The 21,331-nt window shown below is 36.0% G+C and overlaps 2 protein-coding genes across 2 annotated transcripts; one reads left to right on the forward strand and one right to left on the reverse strand.

Annotated features, from left to right (window-relative positions):
* Positions 1-4,319: 4,319 nt before the first annotated feature.
* LOC111882315 (uncharacterized) lies at positions 4,320-7,219 on the forward strand. Its single transcript, XM_052769477.1, has 5 exons — positions 4,320-4,534; positions 5,732-5,830; positions 5,917-6,025; positions 6,106-6,177; positions 6,856-7,219. Exons 1-5 carry the CDS (start codon positions 4,350-4,352, stop codon positions 6,976-6,978), a joined length of 588 nt encoding a protein of 195 aa, XP_052625437.1. The 5' UTR covers positions 4,320-4,349; the 3' UTR covers positions 6,979-7,219.
* A 138-nt stretch (positions 7,220-7,357) lies between these two features.
* Positions 7,358-8,745, reverse strand: LOC111882312 (GEM-like protein 5). Its single transcript, XM_023878674.3, has 3 exons — positions 8,228-8,745; positions 7,869-8,143; positions 7,358-7,620 (listed from the first exon to the last, which is right to left on the reverse strand). The coding sequence occupies exons 1-3, from the start codon at positions 8,484-8,486 to the stop codon at positions 7,420-7,422; spliced, it is 735 nt and encodes a 244-aa protein (XP_023734442.1). The 5' UTR covers positions 8,487-8,745; the 3' UTR covers positions 7,358-7,419.
* Between the last annotated feature and the right edge of the window lie 12,586 nt (positions 8,746-21,331).

Below are 21,331 nucleotides of genomic sequence, written 5' to 3' on the forward strand. Positions count from 1 at the left end.
TTTTTCGTTGTACACTGTAATCATGTCGGAATAATGAAAAGAAAACTCAAACCACCACCGTAGGGTGGTGGCTGCCGCCTCCTGCCGCTATGTCGGGTCGCGATGTGCTTTGCCTCGTTGTGTTGACTCGTTTGGGGTGCTTGAAACCCTAATGGGCCCAATGAAGCCTAATGGGCTTAATGAAAACCCTAACGAGCTTAATGATATTCTAGTGGGCCTAATAGGCCCAATAAAGCCCTAATTGACCTAAAAGCCAAACAAATTGATAAATGGGCTAGTATTTGGGTTGGAAACCCTAATTAGTGTTTGGAAAACCCTAATGCCAATAAAACCCAAATTTTGAGAATTAATCGGGACACACACACGAGAATTATTTAATAGCTTGAAATATTAAATAATAATCATTGGCAAAGATTAATCTAAGCAATATTGAACTTAATGGATTAAGTCCTTAGTGGATTAAGTCCTTAATGGGTTAAGTAGGAAACTTAACCCTAATCGTCATTTTATGTGAAACCCTAATTTCACTTGGGTTTATTACTAGGCCTTTCTATTGGTCCTTGATGATTGGGATATTAATAGGCCATCCAGTATCAAGCAAATGGACTTAGAATAATGAGTGGGCTTTAAGGTAAGGCCCATATGAGGAGTTGGGCCCAATTTGGAAAATTGGGCCATAGGTGGGCCAGAGTTTGGGCCTTTATGATTATGTGATATTGGGCCGTTAGAATGTTGAATGTTGGACTGGACTAAATGGTTGGGCGTTATGGTGAGACCTTACAAAGGTTTGGGCTTAATTTGGAAATTGGGCCATGAGTTAGGGTTTGAGCCAAGGTTGGACTTTTGGGCCCTTGGATTGGGCCTTGGGATTGAATCAACCCAAGTTAGGGGTAGAGTAGTCTCTTACCCTAAGCATGGACTTATGATTATGAGTTGGAACCCAATTATTAATTGGGTGATGCTTTGCTATTGGCAGTTCGGGAATCCGTCGTCCAATAGTTGGGATTGTGTCTACGGGACTTCGGCAGTGCGAGGTGAGTCTCCTCACTGTGTGCATGGGTCTACGACCACAATGCCGGCCCATTTAGTTTATGTATGGTAGGAAGACCCGGGGGTTAGCCCTAGGCATTATGCATGGAAGACCAGGAGGAGGCTCCAGGGACTCAGTATGTTATTATGTATGGTAGGAAGACCCGGGGGTTAGCCCTAGGCAATATGTATGAAAGACCAGGAGGTGGCTCCTGTCGCACTATATGCAATTATGTATGAAAGACCAGGAGGTGGCTCCTGGCACACTATATGTTGATCTGCTATGTAGAGTAGTATGTATGTTAGTTGTCTTTGTGACGTTTGCATGGAAAACCAAGAGGTGGCTATTGGCACTTATTTGTGGGATCGAGGGGTGGCCCCCGGCTTGGCAAGAAAGACCACGTGGTGGCTCGTGGCATAATAGCAAGACTATGTTTGGCATATAGCATCTTTACTGATTATGATATATGTATGGCTCATGTTTATGTATGACAGTATGCGAGTACGTGTTTATATGCTAGACAGTATCCGGTTGAAAGAGACCGAAGGGGTAGGCCACACCCAGATATGCTAGGCAGTATCTTGATATGTATGGTATGTGGTATTTGGGGAACTCACTAAGCTTCGTGCTTACGGTTTTCATTTTTGGTTTCAGGTATTTCGTTTTCAAAGAAAGGATCCGGCTCGATCGCAACGCATCACACTATGTTTTCCGCACAGGAGATCTTTGGGATTATACTCTGATATGATTTTATGATGACATGTTTTGATTATCGACGTACGAGTTTTGACATGATATGTTATTATGGATGTTTTCTTATACTGTTAGTTTTATAATAACTTAATTAAAACGAAATTTTTGGCTTGTATTTTTGGGATTTACATGATCAAGGGAAATGCAACTTGGCGATGGATGGTAAGTACAAGGTGGAGGTCCTAAGGCAAAAACTAGCCTTAAGTAGCCAACCCCATTATAAACCTGACGATTTGTGTATTCGTTTCATGAAAACGTGTCAGCCACGAATTTGACACGATACGGGTACACGATGAGAAAGAAGCTTTATCTCAAATTTTAAGATGTATTTGTGTCGTGTCGTGTCTCTCACAGATTCGTGTCTTCGTGTCTGAAATTTCTAGGTCTACCCCACTATTGTATGGTGTAAAGAAGCTCTTATCAAAGTTCTAGGATTCATATGGAGGGAAACTATGAGTCGCATCCCCATAACAACGACTTTGGCGCGTCGTGGAATCACCATCTCTTCCTCGGCATGTGGTTCATGTGTTGGATCAGATGAACATGTGGACCACCTGTTAGTTAGCTGTCTATTTACAGCTTAAGATACTTGGTGTGGAGTAACTTCCCCCCTCTTTCAATGGTGTTTGTGATTTCGTCCAATTTGCTATCACACGGGACAAGTGTCCCAAGAAACGACGGAGATTTATTGTCATATGTTATGGTCTACTATGAATATTATGGGGGATATGGAAATTCAGGAACAACAGAATTTTCCAATGTAAGGTCACAACACCTGACAGGGAAGCTGAACTAATAAAGTCAATAACGTTCATATTGATGAAATTTAGAAGTTGTGGCGATTTTTGTAACTGGGATGAGTGGAATACATCTATCTTCTCTTTTCTATAATGACCCTTAATTTTTCCTGGTTGTTTCGTTTTTGCCCTGCCTTGCTACTTGCTAGGTTGGGATATCTTTATAATATTGGCCGTTTTCTAAAGAAAAACTATAATAATATTAAAGGAAAGAGAAATGTAATGCATTTAATGCTATATTGTATAGACTCTTGGGCCACATACACAAAAACTTCACGCCTTCATAATTTGATTAGGCATTTGGCCAAGATATATACTCGACCCAACGTTATTCAATCCAAAAAAAAAAAAAGGAAGCGGCTGAGAATTGTCCTCACAAAAGGAAGCGGTCCACTTTCGCTCACCCAACTTTGTTTAATTAATTTTAACATATTTACCCTTTGATATAACAATATGCTCCTTTGATATAACAATATATTAAGAATTATCCTCACAGTCTTTATATATATATATATATATATATATATATATATATATATATATATATATATATATATATATATATATATATATATATATATATATATATATATATATATATATATATATATATATTATTAATTTTAGGTTCCCTTAAGATCAATAAAGTTTTAAGGGTTTGACATAATCGATCCTTCTATTTTGCTTATTAACCATTTTGGAATTTCTTTTTTTCGTTTTTTTTTTCTTTTAACTAAAGGGTTTGACATAATTAGTCCTTCTATTTTGCCTATTAACCATTTTAATTTTTTTTTTAACTAAATAAAGTTCAATACATAGCGATGAAATTTCCCGGTTTTGTCTTGAAGTTGCAATTTTGTCCCTTTTTATGTTATTTGTATTGGGTCGGTCATTTCTATTTGATCCTTCTGCACCACCATTCTTTTCTGATCCATTTACTCATTTCACCGCTTTGAACGTACTCCACGTCTGTTCAGCTCCAGAGCTACCATCTACGTGGTGTTTTTTCCTCTGAGCATTTATTGCCCACGCAGGAGATAACACCGACAATATATTAGCGATTGAATCGTCTCTCTAATGCCACCATCAGCATCTGTCGTCGCCACTATCTATCTATCAACATCACATAATTATATTGGTTACGAATCAGACCCTAAGAACTTGAAGGGGACGGTGTTCACTGTGGTTTCACATGCCACTCCACTCCCTCTGGTCTCAACCCTTTTGACTACTACGTAATTTCGTTTGCAGTTACTTTAAGGCATAAAAAATAACATTATTTTCGTAATATTTGAATATTTGATTAGTCGGTATGCGAAAGTTGGTTTGAAAATCCACGTTAGGGAAGTTCACTTCACAAAAATAAAAATTAAAAAATAATCAATTTAGAGTACTAATTTGTGTATTAATTTGCCGTTAAAAATGTAATATTTAAGGAATTGATAACTTTGGTCATTTTTCTAAAAACTTGTTAATGCTAACCCCTTTAATTCTTTAGTCATTTTGATACTTTTGGTCCTTACAGTAAATTTTTTTTATATTTTTTCATAAAAAAAACACAAAAACGACCCGACCCAAATAACCCACATTTTTCGGCTAGTTAACATAAGTATAAACTTATGCACTCCATTTTTTATCCGGATCTGGGCCCAAATCCAATAGCCGGGCTGGATACCCATCCTATTCGATCCCCACCTAAACCCACTTTCTCTAAAGTACAAAAACCCTGCCTAATTTGGAATCCATGCTAGTACGATCAAATCACAGAAATGGCCAAGTTCACCACCATGGTTTCTCTCCTCTCCATTGCAGTAGTCCTATTGATCGCATCGACGGTAAATGCCGGATCCGACGCTCCGTTCATCGTAGTTCACAAGAAAGCCACACTCAATAGGCTCAATTCCGCCGTCGAAAAACTCTCCGTTTCCATAAACATCTATAACCAAGGATCTGCGTACGCAATCACCTCCTTTTATATTCTGTCGTTTACATTTACCTCTGATTCTTTGCTCTATAGTTCCGATTCATGATTTGTATCTGCATGCATGTCCTTCAAGTATCTCGATTGATTTTACTTACGTTTGGTTACTTTGTTGTATATTTATGTGAATTGATCGTTACAATTGTCTCATCAGCTCCGTAACATGTAATTGCTCATGGATTCAGTGCTTAATATTACTTAGAGCGTATTTCATTTTTAGACGTCGGTAGAGATTTGTACCTTTTGGATTTCTGTTAAGATTTAATTGTGGTTAACTTTGCAACCTTTGTGTTCTTCTTGTTCATTTGACTTGTTCACAAAAGATTGAAATTCGATGTTATTACTTTATAGAGTTTCATTACTTCCACTTAAATAAACGAAATATTTTCCCTTGATGTCCATTTACTGTTCCCTAGTTTATCTGTGTCATGAGGTGTGATATTAGCTTGACGCCTTCTATCAGTAGCACTAACAGTTGGCACTTGGCAGCATATTATTACTTTTTTGAAAATATACAATATGAGATTTAGTACTGATGAGCATTTCAATTAAAATTGATTTTTCCATCCAACTTTTAAACCGATTCTTCCCCATTTCCATTTCTTGTTAATAGTGTTTATGGTCTGGATCTGTTCTACAACCAATTGACAAGAAGCCCTTTATCTCAAATTAGTTACAGTAGATTAAGCGTTTAAGTATCTTTTTTATGTCGAATAAAAACAAAATCTTCACTTTGTAAAGGATATAGTTTTATACATTTATTCCTTCCTGTAACAGCTTTTGAAGAGCTGCAGACTTTCACCTTCATAAATGTTGTCTAAGTTACCTTTTTTGGATTCTATATCTTCATCTACAGTTATATAGTTGACATAATCATTAAAATCTGGAAGCCTAGAGAGTTGTTTGGAAGAAATACTCAACTATCTTAGATGCTTCATGTTGGATTTCAGAATGAGGGCCTAGAAAATGTAGACTATATACCATTGAGTTGTCTGAAAGTCGAGTGTAAAGTACTTATGAATTCTCACCTCCTTAGTGTAACAACAAGCATGAAGTGACTAATTACTCTAATTAAGAACTATGGTTTCTACTGTTTGTTTATATAAATCTTAACAAATCTATCAAATTATTTTTGCATAATCTCATACTTTTGACATGTTTTGCATTCAGGGCTGCATATGATGTTAGCCTCTCTGATGATGGCTGGTCTCCTGAGATATTCAGCATTGTCTCAGGGAACACTTCAACCTCTTGGGAAAAACTTGATGTGTATGTATCATATTCTAATAATTTGATTTGATAATTTACTTTTCTTGAACTAATCACACCTCATATAATACTTGTTATGTTGTCAGTGGTGCTCTTCTATCACACTCATTTGAGTTAGAATCCAGAACAAAATCTGTCTTTTACAGCACACCTGCTGTTATTACATTCCGTGTCCCCACAAAGGCTGCACTACAGGTTAAATTCATCATTCATGGAAATATGAAGTTATTTTATTATTATAACTTATAGTCTTACAATCTTTTTTACTGTTGCAGGAAGCATATTCGACCCCACTTCTGCCTCTTGAAATCCTATCAGATAAGCCACGCAAAACTACACTTGGTCTTGTAAGTTGTTTACCATAAAAAGAATTTGATAAAATCAACTTTTGGCTAAATACATGAAATAGCATTGTACTTTTATTTATCTGTGTATTATAGCATCCCACTTTCGTTTCTTTCAATTTTTTTTCTCATTAAGGCATTTTATTTTAACAAATCTACCCAAATATAGCTTTTTACCTTCAGTTTTTTTTCTTATTACTTCATTGTACTTTGAAAAATCTAGCTACTCATGTATATGGATGATTATTTTTTATAATTGGGTAGATTTTTCAAAGTTTTTAAGAAGAAATGAAAGTAGGATGTTATAACTTATAACAAACAAAAAAAAAACAAAAGTATGTTGCTATTTTTCGCATTTAATCCTTGTAGATATGTTTTTTGTTTCTCACTGATAACAACACATTGTTGTTCTTGTGCATGGATTCTTGCTTGATGGCTGCTACTCTTTCAGGTTAAGGTACGAGCTTTTTTTTTTTTTTTTCTTTTTTATTAATGCATTTCTTTACCTTATCATTTTCTTTATGGCATCCCTTTTTTGTTATGATGTTTTAAACCATAATGTCCTTATAATGATACAAGTGTGTGTAGATTTTTAATTTTTCAAAGTAGAATGTGTTAATATTGAAAGTATTAGACAAGTTAAAACTGAAGCCTTTTGTGTCTTTTTTGGTAAATGTGCAGAGCTTGATGGTGAAATATGGCAACTTAGTATCTGTAATCTCCCTTGTGGTTTTATTCGTGTATCTGATGGTAACCCCACCTAATAAGTCCAATGCTGCAAAGGGAAGTAAGAAGAGGCGTTGATTTTTATATTCTCTGTAATGTCATGTCCAAAAAAAAAAATTGTTTTTGTTGTGATGGAATTCGTTTTGTAAAATCTTCCTAAAAAGATGATTTGTGGAAGAAGATTTGAGATCCTTAATTACCCTTAGCTTCATCTATAAGGTTGCTTTTTCAAGGGTTAAATGCAAGAAATAGCTTTTGAAAAAACTACCCAATAATTGTGCAATGTAATCCAAATAAAAAGCAACTTATATTTCGTGCATTTACTCCTTTTTCTCATAGTTTTTCAATAGTGTATATCTCCATAAAAAATTGTAAGCAGACCATTAATGGCATTATTAGTAAAACTAATGCATGTAAACAAAACAAAAGTAACAGATATCAACATAGCCATGGGTAATTAATATCAAACAATATAGTAAATAAATATACCATACAAACACATTACAAACGCCCAAGTGTTTATTGATGAATTGGGACTGATTTAACACAAGTGGAGACACCAGCTAGAAGATGTTTTGCTGCTTTGTCATGATTCACAAAACCCATAAACCAGAAATCTTGACCATCGATTGTAGAGAGCTGGATGTACTTGTCTATTTGTTTCTTGCCTGGGATTGTGATTGGGTTTACTGTTGCTATCTTCTCCAATGGGATTATTACCTGTTTCAGTTTATATTAAATCATCAGAATCAGATAACCAACAGCTAGAGAAGAGAAATAACTTCACCTTTTTCCTCTTTTCTACTTTTATAACCTTTTGAGCCATGTGAAAACGGTCAACTTAAAAAGATTGTAAAAGTATGATGGCTTTGGTTAACAAAATGATTAAATCATGAAAAAAGTACATGGCTTTATGTTATAAATTATGAAATTTGCCATATGGCTATGGGAGAAGGGAAAGGGAGTACCTTGTAATGGATCCAAGCCTCCATGCCGTTGGGTTGAATGGAAGACAAGGGGCGATCGCTACAGAAGGCAACATGAATGTTAGAGAGATAAAGAGTTCCGGCGACAGGTCCGGTGGACGTCGATAAGTGACAAGCAAAAGTCCGGCTGAGTTTCTCGTGTGTGTAAGTCGTGAACTTCTGTTTGTAAAGGGATTCAAATCCACCTTCAGTTAACGCTTTCGCTGTCAAACTCATTTTCCCCCACGCAGATCCGGTTACAGATTGCCCCGTTTTCACTGAATCAATCATAGAAAACCATAAATAAGGCGCGCACACACACGCATATGTAAATTAAATGGAGGGAAGAGAAAGGGACTTACAATTGCTCCAGATGTTGGTAGCGGCGACCTCCGCCTTGTTGCCCCACATATTAAGTTTCTTCTTGACGTTATCCATATTGTTGGGCGGAGGTTGAGGCGGAGGGGCGCCGTATTGGGCGTAGGGATTGGGAGGAGCGTGGGGGTTGTTTTGGTTGGAGGAAGGGGGTACCGGTGTTCCCATGACGTGAGTCTCCCAATAATTGGCTGCCGGATCGGAGGAGGACGATGAAGACGATGGCGGTGGTTGTTGTGGGTACATAACGACCGATCAAATGGAAGAACAAGAACAAAGAACAAATGCTGATGAAGATTCGTAAACACGATAGGATTGATTAATAGGAAAGGTATCAAATGAAGAGCATTTTGCTTAAACAAATGTTTTAGTCTTAATGGCAAATGGGGACGATGGCTGAAGATGCGAAATCGAGAGTTGGGAATTGGTACGGATGGGTTTGCTTCAGCGTGTTTTCTCCGCTGACAAATTCGACTCGCAACTTGGCTTTGGCTTTCTCAAATAAATAAATTAATTTGTTTCCGTATGTCACACACGTTAAATTTGTCAACGCCAATTATTTTCTATTTTTCCAAATAATATCGAAATAAAAGAAAACTTACTCATCAAATGTCAAATTATGCAATCATATATCTCTTTAATAAAATCTAGTCATGAGCTATTTGCTTTGAGCAATCAACCTGAATATAATACCTAATAATGACATTATTGTGATGTTAAAGCATCACAAAGATGTTTCTAATATCTAACATCACAAAGATGTTTCTAATATCTAACTAGAAATAGTTATTTCTTACTTTCAGAAAGTCTTGAATAATTTAGATATATATTTGATGATATAACACGTTAAGCAATATTCTAATAAATACAATGATGTTTTTGTTTTAAACTAGATAAAACATTTGGAACTGTGCAAGGCTAAAATAATCACTTTATATTATCTAAAAGACTCATGTTTTATTGACTGAACATCTTTAAGCCCAAAAAATATAATAAGGCCCACATAGATAGATTTTGTTTCTTTTGTGGAGAAACTAGACTCTGAAAGAGGATCTGCTCCTTTTATACGGAAAGAAATTTTGGAAGAGAATATGGCTTTCAGGACTATAATTAGTCAGAGAGAATATGGCTTTTCTCTATTTGGAATTGTGAATAATGAATTAATTAAATTGAGAAAACTATTTATAGTCCTGAAATATTTTGGCAGAAAATATTTTTATTCCTGATTTTGGACTGTAACATTATGAAACTTGAAATGCCCAAGTTTCACAAAACCAGGAGTATCCACTCTCCTGATATCATCTAAAACATAAACCCTAATGTACACAAACTTGTTCGGAAAAGCTTGAAAACCACAGAAACTGAACTAGTGGGTATCTACTAGATATAACTCATACTTTTCATATAACGCTCAACTACTTGGTACTTAAATGTTAATCTAGTATTTGTAAATGGCTTGCAGATATTTAAAAAAGAGTAACCGGTTGAGCACAATCAAGTTGGAACTACACTCTCTGAGTTTAGTTTAATAATTATGCTTGGAACATAATGTACTTGTAATATAAAACTATAATGACCCAAAAATCATAGAAATTAAAAATTTTCAAAAACGACTCATTTCATTCGTAAAGTGTTTCCAAAACCATTGTTTCAAAAACATTATTCAAAATTAGAGTATCCCAATATCCAAATACATAAAAATAGGAAGATGTGCACGATCATGCCTTTGATATCCCACGATCCTCTGAAGTGCCTAAAACAATAAACTCAAACTATAAGCCAAAGCTTAGTGAGTTTCCCCAAAGTACCATCACACAACACAACAAACAATAGCATGCAAATATGAGCCTTCAGCCTGACTGGACCGCCTAGCAAGGCATACAACCTATATGGACAGCTCTCTAAGCCTTCAACATGGTTGGACCGCCTCACAGGGCCTACAGCCTATCTGGACCGCTCTCTAGGCCTTTGGCCTAATTAGACCGCCTTGCAGGGCCTACAACCTATTTGGACCGCCCCGGGTGTCCTGGCCTTCAAGACAAAGTAGGACTGCCTCAACCTAACCACAATATGTCGACATATGTAACAAATAAACATAAACACATAACCAACAAATATATATAATCATATAGATCTACTAATTAGTCATATACTAGCATAATACTATCCTATATTTAGGATACATAATTTAGTGGGTCGGCATTGGTGCCTTCGACTCATGGGTACAGTGAGTAAAACTCACCTCTTAGTCCGACGAGTAGCAAAAAAGTACACAAGTTAACCCAGCCGAGTACGATAAAAAACTACCCTTAGGTCAACCTTGGTCAAAAGTTCAAAGTCAATAAACCAGCCAAGTTAACCCAGCCGAGTACGATGGCCGTACTCAGATGTACGCGAGGCGTACTCCTCTTGACCAAGAAGTCAAGGGTTTGACCGCATATGCGCAACATACCATTTAGTTTGCCAAGCGTACGCACCTGGTCACCTCAACTTCTTATTAAAAACTTAATCCATCAAGTCCTTTCGTCCAAATCCAGATCTAAGCCTAAAAGGACATTATAGTCATAAAGTTTCCAACTTTATGACTTTGCATGGCTAGAAGTGCTTAATACCAACAAACCCTAACTTCTTAATCCATTAGGACATTCTAACACATGCGTGGGGAAGTACTAAGATCCAAATTACATTTTATGGTTCCTAATAACTCCATAATGGATAAAATTTTCCAACTTTATCCATTAGAATGGTCCAACCAACAAAGATCTAGTCTTTAAGTCTCAAAGGGACCAAAAGTGCATCTTTTCCAAATTAATCCATTAAGTCCAAGTCTCAAGCCTTTAGATCTGAATCAATATGATGTTTAGATGGATAAAATTTCCAACGTTATCCATAACAATGTCACAAACTTTCAAGATCTAAAATTTATGCCCTTAAGTGACAAAAAGCTCATAACACCCAAGACTAGCTAGATCTATCAACTACATCATCAAGATTCAAAGTTTATACATTTAGAAGAAAGATCAAGGTGAACAAAGTCTGGATCTACAAGCTTGAATGAAACCAACACTTCTCTAAAGAGCTCTTTATTCTCCAAGATGCACCAAGAACACTCCAAAGCACTCACGCACACCTTCTTTTGCTCAAAAGTCTCAAACTAGGCTTAGATTTTCAAGGGAGGATGTTGGAGAGGTGGAGGTTGAGAATGGAATGAATTTTGGGAAGTTAAGGAGCTTCAATAGGGCTCAAACCATGAAAATAGGGTTTGGTCATTGATCATGTACGCCCATTATGTGACAACCTGAAATTTTCATTTGTACGAACCTCATCTATTCAATAGAAACTAGTTCAGTTTCTGTGGTTTTCAAGCTTTTCCGAACAAGTTTGTGTACATTAGGGTTTATGTTTTAGATGATATCAGGAGAGTGGATACTCCTGGTTTTGTGAAACTTGGGCATTTCAAGTTTCATAATGTTACAGTCCAAAATCAGGAATAAAAATATTTTCTGCCAAAATATTTCAGGACTATAAATAGTTTTCTGAATTTAATTAATTCATTATTCACAATTCCAAATAGAGAAAAGCCATATTCTCTCTGACGGATCTTCGGGTTTTCGTCCCAGATTGTGAGTCTACTTTTCTATATGTGATTCAATACTTGTTAGGTGTTTATTAACATCAATTGCATGCTTAGATTACAAGATCCGGGAGTTTACCGCCCAAGAACGTTCTTGGGGAGTAAACTCCAAAATGGAACATTTTGGCTTCCTAGTCCCGATTCCTTGTTAGACAACTTGTTTAGGAGTTAGGGTATGACCTTTATGGATCAAAAAGCAACCAAGAAACACAAGTTCTTGGAGTTTACGGCCAAGGAACTCCCTTGGGCCGTAAACCCCTTTTCAAGGGCAATTAGTGCCCTAAACTCCCCCAAATGCTTAAGGACTTTAATCCTCAATTGCTTGTGCTTATTTAGAACATCAAAAACCCTTCAAAACCATAAATTAGTAGCAGTTTACGGCCAAGAACTCCTCTTGGGCCGTAAACCCCTTTTTGTAGGGCAAAAGTCACTCCAAGCACACCTAAGGCCTTAAGACAATTTACCTTGAACCCTTGGGACTAGAATGGAGAGTAGAACACAAAATAATCACTCCTTGAAAGGAGTTTACGGCCAAGGAACATGTCTTGGGCCGTAAACTCCAAGTGAAGGCACCAAAGTGTGCCTCTTGTCCCCATTAGCCTTAGATAACTTCATGGAAGCCATCCTTGATGTTTAAGTGCCTCAAAACAATTAAAATCCAAGAGTTTACGGCCGTAAACTCTAGGGTGAATGACTTTAGGCCGTAAACTCCCATATGGGGTGTTCTAGAGCCTTAAACTACTTCATGTGTTATTCCAATAAAGCTAGGAGTGTTCTAGGATCAAGATAGCACCACAAAACACCCAAAACCACCCTTTGAGGAGTTCACGGCCATAAACCTATGAGTTTACGGCCGTAAACTCCAAGGTGTGGGGTTTGTTGGGTGGTGAACTCCTATACAAGGCCCTTTGATGTTTCAAACCCTTTTGCCTTGTCCCGTAGCAACTTAGATGCAACCATTTGAACCTTAAACACTCATAAAAGTGTTTAAATGTTTTCTAAGTGTCTTAACTTATTTATTTAAGTTATTATATGTCTAATTAGTTATATATATATGCTTATTATATGATAACTAGGCTCGTGCGTGTAAACCAGTCTCCGTTTGCCCCCTAGCACGGTGTCCGACACTGCAATTCAAACGACTCACCACAAGTGAGTTCATACCCCTTGAATCAACCTTTGAAATGATTTTAAGTGTTTTAAATACTTTATGGGGGGGGGGGGGAATACAAGTCAAATACTTATAGTTATTGCTTCAATCACATGTGATTGCATTTAATCACATGTGATTAATAACTAGGAAAACAACGATTTTTATCACTGTTCAAACTGTTTATCAAACTACTTTACTTTGAAATGTTTTACAAACTGCTTTGCTATCCAAACTTACTTATATACTGTGATTCAAACAAATGCTTCTTATACTTAAATTGTTTTATCAACTTATGCCTTCAAATCGTTTTATAGATCGACATCAAGTCGATCTCCTCTTGAAATCATTTTTATGCTTCAAATGTTTTATGAAAACTTATTTATGCTTTTATATATTTAATTGCATGCCCATATATGTATAGATATATAAATAATGTTTAAAGGGCTTAGGAAGGCCATCCGCCCTATTTCCTTTTCCTCGATTTGGATGTGGTCTGGTGGGATTTCGGGTGACCATCCGAAGGTCGTTTCCATATTACTTATATATATATATATATATATATATATATATATATATATCATATATACATGTATAGACATAAAAGTACTTCCATATTCATACTCATCAGTACATCATTAGCTGGTTACCATCGGGGTAACGCAGGATCATACATATACAGATATACTAGTAACAATACATATACAGATATACTAGAAACAATACATATACAGATATGCTAGAAACAATACATATACAGATATACTAGAAACAATACATATACAGATATACTAGAAACAATACATATACAGATATACGAGAAACAAGTACATATACAGATATACTAGAAGCAATACATATACAAATATACTAGAAACAATACATATACAGATATACGAGAAACATGAACATGTACAGATACACTAGAACGAGAAACATTACATATACATGAATACTTAAAAATTGTGATCCACTGTATCGGGCATGCCTTAAATGTCATGGCCCGAGTTGTAGCCAGAATTCTCTTGGAGGGAGAGCGTGAGTTTACGTATAGATCTATACTGGATTGACTATCCTACACCTTGCTGCTAGCTACAGCCGGACCTGCAGGTCTGCGGATGCCAAACGTCATTTCTTTATTACGACCATTCATTATGTCGTTGTTACCAGTCGATAGCATGGTGGAATTTATCACAATATACCTTAATATAAATCCGGTTTAAGGTAGTAGTATTTAGTACAGCAGTAGTCTTATTATACAAAGCTACAGTACTACAATGATTTACCCATTACATATTTTAGTGATAACATCACTTAAACATTAATGTACAAACTATATTTTTAACAAATGATAGTTATACTTGGGTAATTACACACTTTACAACAGACAAGTTTACAAAACAGTCTAGCCTTGGTAGAAGGTTACTTTTACAGAAAATATAGGATTTTCTGAGAGATTCAAACTTTTACAAACACTTTCAAACATTTACTTACATTTTCACAAACTTATACATTGAGATAGGTTCAAATGTTTTTGACAAGAAACATTGACACTAAAATACTTATGAACTCACCAGCTTAATGCTGATAAACTCTTTCAAAATAACTTGTATTCTCAGGTCATCAGTAGACAGGTACCGAGGCCAGCTTTTGAGAAGATGGAGTGCATTCAAGACTCATCTCATATTATTTTGTGTTTCATTATTTTTGGTGTCTATAACTGTACAGAACACACTTGTATTAAAATTATATATATTTAATGCAATGGATGATGTTGTTTGCTTATTTACATTTACTGTGTTGTGATACTATACATGACGTCCTCCGCCCCAGAACGTTTCTGCCGTTCTTGGTTTTGGGGTGTGACACATTATACTTACGGATACCCTAGTGCACCCAGCGTACGTGGCTTAACCCAAAATTGTCCTAATTTCAAACAGTCATAATTTCTTCGTTTCAACTCCAATTTAGACGATCTTTATATTCATGGAAAGGTGTTGAGGAGCCCCACAATATTATCTAAATATACTGGACTAAAAACTTCTCGACCAAAAATCCATATTTCATGCAAGTAGTGTGAAACATCATTTTCTCGTTTTTCCCCTTTGACTCCAACACAAACCAAGGGCTTAGATTGCATAACCAATATTATCAACATCCAATAGGGTCTAAACCCTATTCCCTTGAAGCCCAACGCATTCACTTGATCCATTTATTGTCCACAATCCCGAAATAAGAAACTTCTTGAAATAGGATGTTACAACTCTCCCCTGCTTAAAGTGGATTTTGTCCTCGAAATTCGTCTTGGTTACGATTTAAAAAACAACACCAATATATTCCATAAACGCCCTCTAACCATTTCAAAATCAAGGCATCTTATAATTAAAACTCGAGAGACTACTCAGAAACCCCCAATTGCCAACATGCAACCCAATAACTTGAAAATGCTCAATCACAACACTTTTCTTTCTCTCCCTAATGGTATGACCCAACTTCTAGAGAAAACCACACAAACCGAGAACTTCTAATAACTACAACCACAAACCAACTTCGTCACTATACTCCCCGAAACTGGAAACCCATCAGTTTACACTCCAGAAACCTTTCCCTAAGACGGCTGATCATCCATCCGTCGAACCTACCCCTAGTCCCTAACTAGGGACACCACCAAAACATGATAAAAGGATACTCAATACATACCGATCGCGAATTCCGCCCAATCCCATATCCGAAAATTATGCCCAAAACCTTACTCACTTGTCTTCCTAACAAGTCATCACCAACCCACTGTTCCCACGAGCATAATGATGGTACATCCAATAACTTCATGTTGCATCCAATTCCTTATCAGCTTAGGTGTACCTCCACCTGACAAATCACTCGAGACATTCATAATGAACTTCATGACTCAAGATTCCACAATCGATTTCCAACCTTGGTAACAAAAATCCTAATAAACAACCCGCAAGCAAATATAATTCATAATGCAAACACTTCACAAGGGACTTGTAACGCACAATTATTACTCCCAACAACCCTTAACTTCCCACATGATATAAATCAGTTGGTTAGTGAGTCTCCTGACTTCCAAAAATGCACTAACACTTAAAGTACCACACGTGGAAAAATAAACAATCATGATCACTGGGCCCATAGCCTATGTATGGAATACCCCTACAAGGTCCTCATCATAAGTCTAGATCACCCCCATACACACTGATAAGGAAAATCATAACCAAAATTGGATCTACTGCATTCCCTTTTTCTCACAGCCTTACCCAAAGGTGGAGTACTAGTAGATCTAATAAAATGACGACCCTTAATCATAAACAGAAACATTGTCATGAACGACCGAAACATATCCCATCAATACGTAACTAACTTGATAAAACTTTTAAAGTTAACCGTAAATATTGCTAAAACCATGGTTGGATCCATCTAGTTATCAACCCTGCCAGCATGACATGCCAAAATTAGATTCTACGCAGATCTAATGTCTCGCCTGGAAATCTGAACAAAACTGTCCCAAATTCTAGTCTCCCAATAAACAAGGACATCTTCCAAACTCTAACTCAACTTGATGATAGGCTGATGAATAGATTGAACTTCAACTGAGGCAGTTCAAAACTTACGAAGAATCTATGCTTTGATGATGAACGAAATGACCAATTATCGAGAATGTATTGATACCTAATCCAACGAACCGATACACTATTGAGCCAAAACCCATGCGGAGTTGAACATACGCATCTCTGAAACTGATTTACCGATTGACCACTGCCCAATCTAGACTATAAATAACAATCCATACTACGAGTTGACAAATCCCTCAACAACTGATTCTTAACCTGAGCGAACCTAGCGTCTTCTGATCTATTCCTTGACATCCAAAAAGGAACCAGTTGCTGCAACGAAATCCTAGACCAAAAGCTTCCTGTTGTGAGATGACTTACATATTTCCTGAGCACATACATTGATAACGAACTGCTCTAAACCCCTGACTTGACCAAATCTTGAAACAAGGTCTCGCATACCCGAATCGTAGGTCCCCATGTACCATTCATCCATCACCATAGACTCAAACAGATTAATGATCCTCCAAGAAGAATACCCAGTTCTTCCCCACTTAGGGTTCGGATTACCACCCATTGGTATTGCAACCAAACCATATCTCAAACCGACTCAACCAGGTACAAACCATCCCTGACTCTTGGAATGTATAACACACAAAAGATGATCTTCCAGATAAAGACCAATCAACCCTAAGAGATTTTGATTTTCAGATGAAGACCTCAGAAATTTCCAATCATAATCGCTTCTAACATTGAGAACCCTGCATAGATGTACAACCAATAATTATGATAGTCTATTCATAACACCAACTACCTATATAGAACAAACTAACTACCACACTCCTCGTCTGCAAAACCCCCAACCGTCAGATGATTGCGAGAATCATTCACAAATACAAAAGGCATTATCCTCATAGTTGGGATACATCAGATATAACAAAAGTTCTCGCTCCCGATTCGCTTGAAATCATCAGCTAGCACCTGACCTGTCTATTGTTGGGTTTTGAGCATTCTAACACTCCTATGGTGTATATGCAACCTTAAATACCCTGGATCTATGTTTTCTCTATTATACATGCAAATATCAATTTCCAAGGTATTTATCCTAACTAGCATATTATGAAGTACAAATAATATAAAATCTAGTAGAATGACATACCTCATTGTTGGTGCTTGATTCCATGTAGCTTGAGAGCCTAGTGCCCCAAGTGTGACACCTCAAATGGTTCAATCAACATCATATCCACTTGGAATAACTTAGAGAGAAATTAGAACACTTCAAAAATCGGTTTGCCCTCACTTCTTCCCTTAGTGGCCGATTTCTTTAATCATAAGATCATTATATAGTTAGTTACGATTAGGGTAAACCCTAATTGTCATGGCTTTCCATTTCCTTGGATCCATGGGTTCAAATACACCATGGAGCATCCATGGAGCATCTTATGGGTTTTAGCCCAACTTGATAATCCATGGAGCAATAGCCCACTATATAAGTATGGATGATTTACACAATCAACCCATATATTTAATTAGTCTTATTTTGATCACTTAATTAATTCTAGATTAATTCTTGATCAATACTAATTAAATAATCTTATTAATATATTAGAACTTATAATATATTAATAAACCTTAAGTGTTATTTCTCTCATTTTAGTCTATCCAAATGCATGATGCCATGCAACCCAAATAGACCATGCCGGGTCGGGTCAAGTATATACCAATTCTAGTTATGGACTTAGACATTAATCCAACAGTCTCCCACTTGGATAAGTATAAAACTATTATTGCAAGTATGACTTCATAACACGACTAGCAATCGTAGCTTTCAAAAGTCGCTGTCGAACTCTGAACAAATCAATGACGCGTCCATTAGATAAGTGATCATATATTCCTCCATTCTATATATCATATGGACTGAGACATGGATTATAATCATTCTCTCTGTCCATTCGTTGTTTCTTTATTTTCGATTTATGACGACTAACTAATTGAACAAATCAAATCAGTCCAGGCCCGACCGAACACTTACATTTTGTCATCACTAAATCATCGAGGGGCCCACATATATCGCTTTTATCCCATTAAGGGTAAAAGGAATGGATAAATTTCGACTCATATGCTTGTACTGACTACTTGTTGAATCATACACAAATGCACGTTTTATAACATTGACTTACCAATGCGTTTTCGTGTAATCAATGTATAACCAACTCATAGTCAACAACTCATATCTCTAGGTTTGAAGAATATAAGATATTATCGTCTCATGATTCACTTGTGATAAAATCCATGAAGTGATTTAAATGAGCGTGGGTTGAATCCAATACTCAGAACTTATGAGCACTCATGAATGTTGTAGCAACTCTTGCTATGCCTAATGCACATTAGACAAATCATACAAGCCAAATTCATGACAGTCTTGATTCGTATCTACTTCCAACATATGACTGACTGTGGATGGTTTGAATAACTTAATCATTCGGGAAGAATGGTCTAATTATTATGGAAGTCAAAACATGCAAAGTGAAACATAGAAATAATACTAATCTTATATGGCCCCAAACTCTTGAGTGTAAATAAAAACCCTTTTATCTAAGCACCATATTTATTACTCATTATTCATGTTTCGATTAATCAACTTAATACTTGAATTAAAACAATAGTCATGCCATGCTCCAAGCATGCACACTATGTTTTTCCTAATAATAGTTATGCCATACTCCAAGTATGCACACTATGTTTACACATGGTCCTCTTTTTGTGAAACAGATCGATTGACAACATTTCGATGATGCTTATTTCACAATTCCAATCCTTATTTTAAATGTAAGAATACCAAACTCTTGCCATTTACTATAATTCGTTAGATTCTAAACTTATATGAAATGATCCTCTTGTAATGAATGTGCACACAAGTCACAAAGGCTTGGCAACAGACATTACAAAGTATTTCCTATGGAAAGAAATTCCATGGAAATGAAGTCTCAAATTCAAAGTACATTCCTTTGAATATCCTTCTTTGCATTAAGTTCTTTAATCTTACACAGATTCAAAGAATAACTTCCACCTATGGAAACAATTCCATATTCCAATTTTGACCATCACTTTTGAGCAAGAGTTGCCTCTTTTTAAAATGTGTCAATATGGTCCTTACTCTATACTTCCAATTGTCCATGAGCAACCAATCTTTGGTAAACCTCATATTGTCCTCGACAATTTGCTTAATCGTTTTAGTCATTTTCCAATTCTATTCTTTTTCCATCTTAATGACCTAGGCATTTGGAAAATTTAGACCGGATTATAGCACATGTAATCGAACCTATATCCGAAGCATATGGGACACGATTCATGCTATAATTTTTTTTATTTGCCATGTTCTCATAATTCGAACTATGAAGAGGTATGTCGTAATCTTAATCGACTTTTGAGAACGCAACATATATAAAATTTCCTTATGTTGAACCATTCCAACATAACATTTATATATATATATATATATATATATATATATATATATATATATATATCCTTGACTAAGGTAGATTAAAATCTCAATCTAAGCTTGTAGAATTGGAATGAAGTATAAAATCCTCTCCCTTAATTATAGGAAAACAACTTTTTCAAGAAGAATTGAAACTTTTGTTTTCTATAATTAATATTGGTAACTTGCAACACTTAACATAATAATCATGCTCCCACTAGCATAATGATTATTATCTTACTAACATAACACTTATACTCCCACTAGCTCTGACATGTATCCAGAGATCAACTGGACTTTTAGAAATCAATACTTTATTGACTTTCTTACCAAAGTTTAGATTTTTGATACGCAATTGCTTTGATAAGACTTTATCAAAATCATACACCTTTCCTTAGATAGCTCACTTGTGTGTCTAAACAATTATGAAGAGGTATGTCGTAATCATAATGTTTAGACCTTTTGTCATTCTCATAATTGCTATCTACTTAAAATCTACTTAGTGAAAGAGTTTCCTCACCATCATTTTCATGAATTGAAGAGAAACCTCATGAAACTTAGATTTTATGGTGTAAGTGTTCCTATCCATGTGAGTTTGTCATAACCATAATCACAAGACAAGGTTAGTGGCAAATCCAAACACATATGGAGTGAACTTGTTCAATCTTAATTTCTTGCCACCCAGCAACACAAGGGCCTACCATTGCTTCCAGGTTGTTATGCAAACAATTAAGAGCTCATAGAACTCATAAGCATAGTTAAATTTTAACTGGAATATACACAGAAATAAAAATATGTCAACACGATAGGTTATAGACCTCAAGTCGTGGGCTAGTGATTAACAAAACTCTTGATTAGTTCTTGAAACTATCTCAATACTCCCACTGTCCTCTTGACATACAAGATTCTCTTTGTCAAGAACCATTCCTTGACAAAACAAATATTCAAGAGTTAGTGCGGATTCTTATCAAGTTAAACACTTCTCACAATTGGTCTTAGTTGGTCTTTTTCTTATCCAAAACATCACAACTTACCAATCTCATATATACAAGAATAGGAAACATCTTACTCTACATTTGACAAGTGTTAAAAACTTTCTAAAGACCATGTAACTCCAGTTACAATCTTGGAGTATAACTCGAGGATTTGTTTTTGGAACGAAGTATGATTTATCTTTTGATTTAACCATTTCAACAATTCACGATTCCTCTCCTTAGGCAAACAAATGCACCAAGGTTTACTTAGAGGATC

This window comes from Lactuca sativa, chromosome 3 (genome assembly GCF_002870075.4).
Source record: "Lactuca sativa cultivar Salinas chromosome 3, Lsat_Salinas_v11, whole genome shotgun sequence".
Classification (NCBI taxonomy): domain Eukaryota; kingdom Viridiplantae; phylum Streptophyta; class Magnoliopsida; order Asterales; family Asteraceae; genus Lactuca; species Lactuca sativa.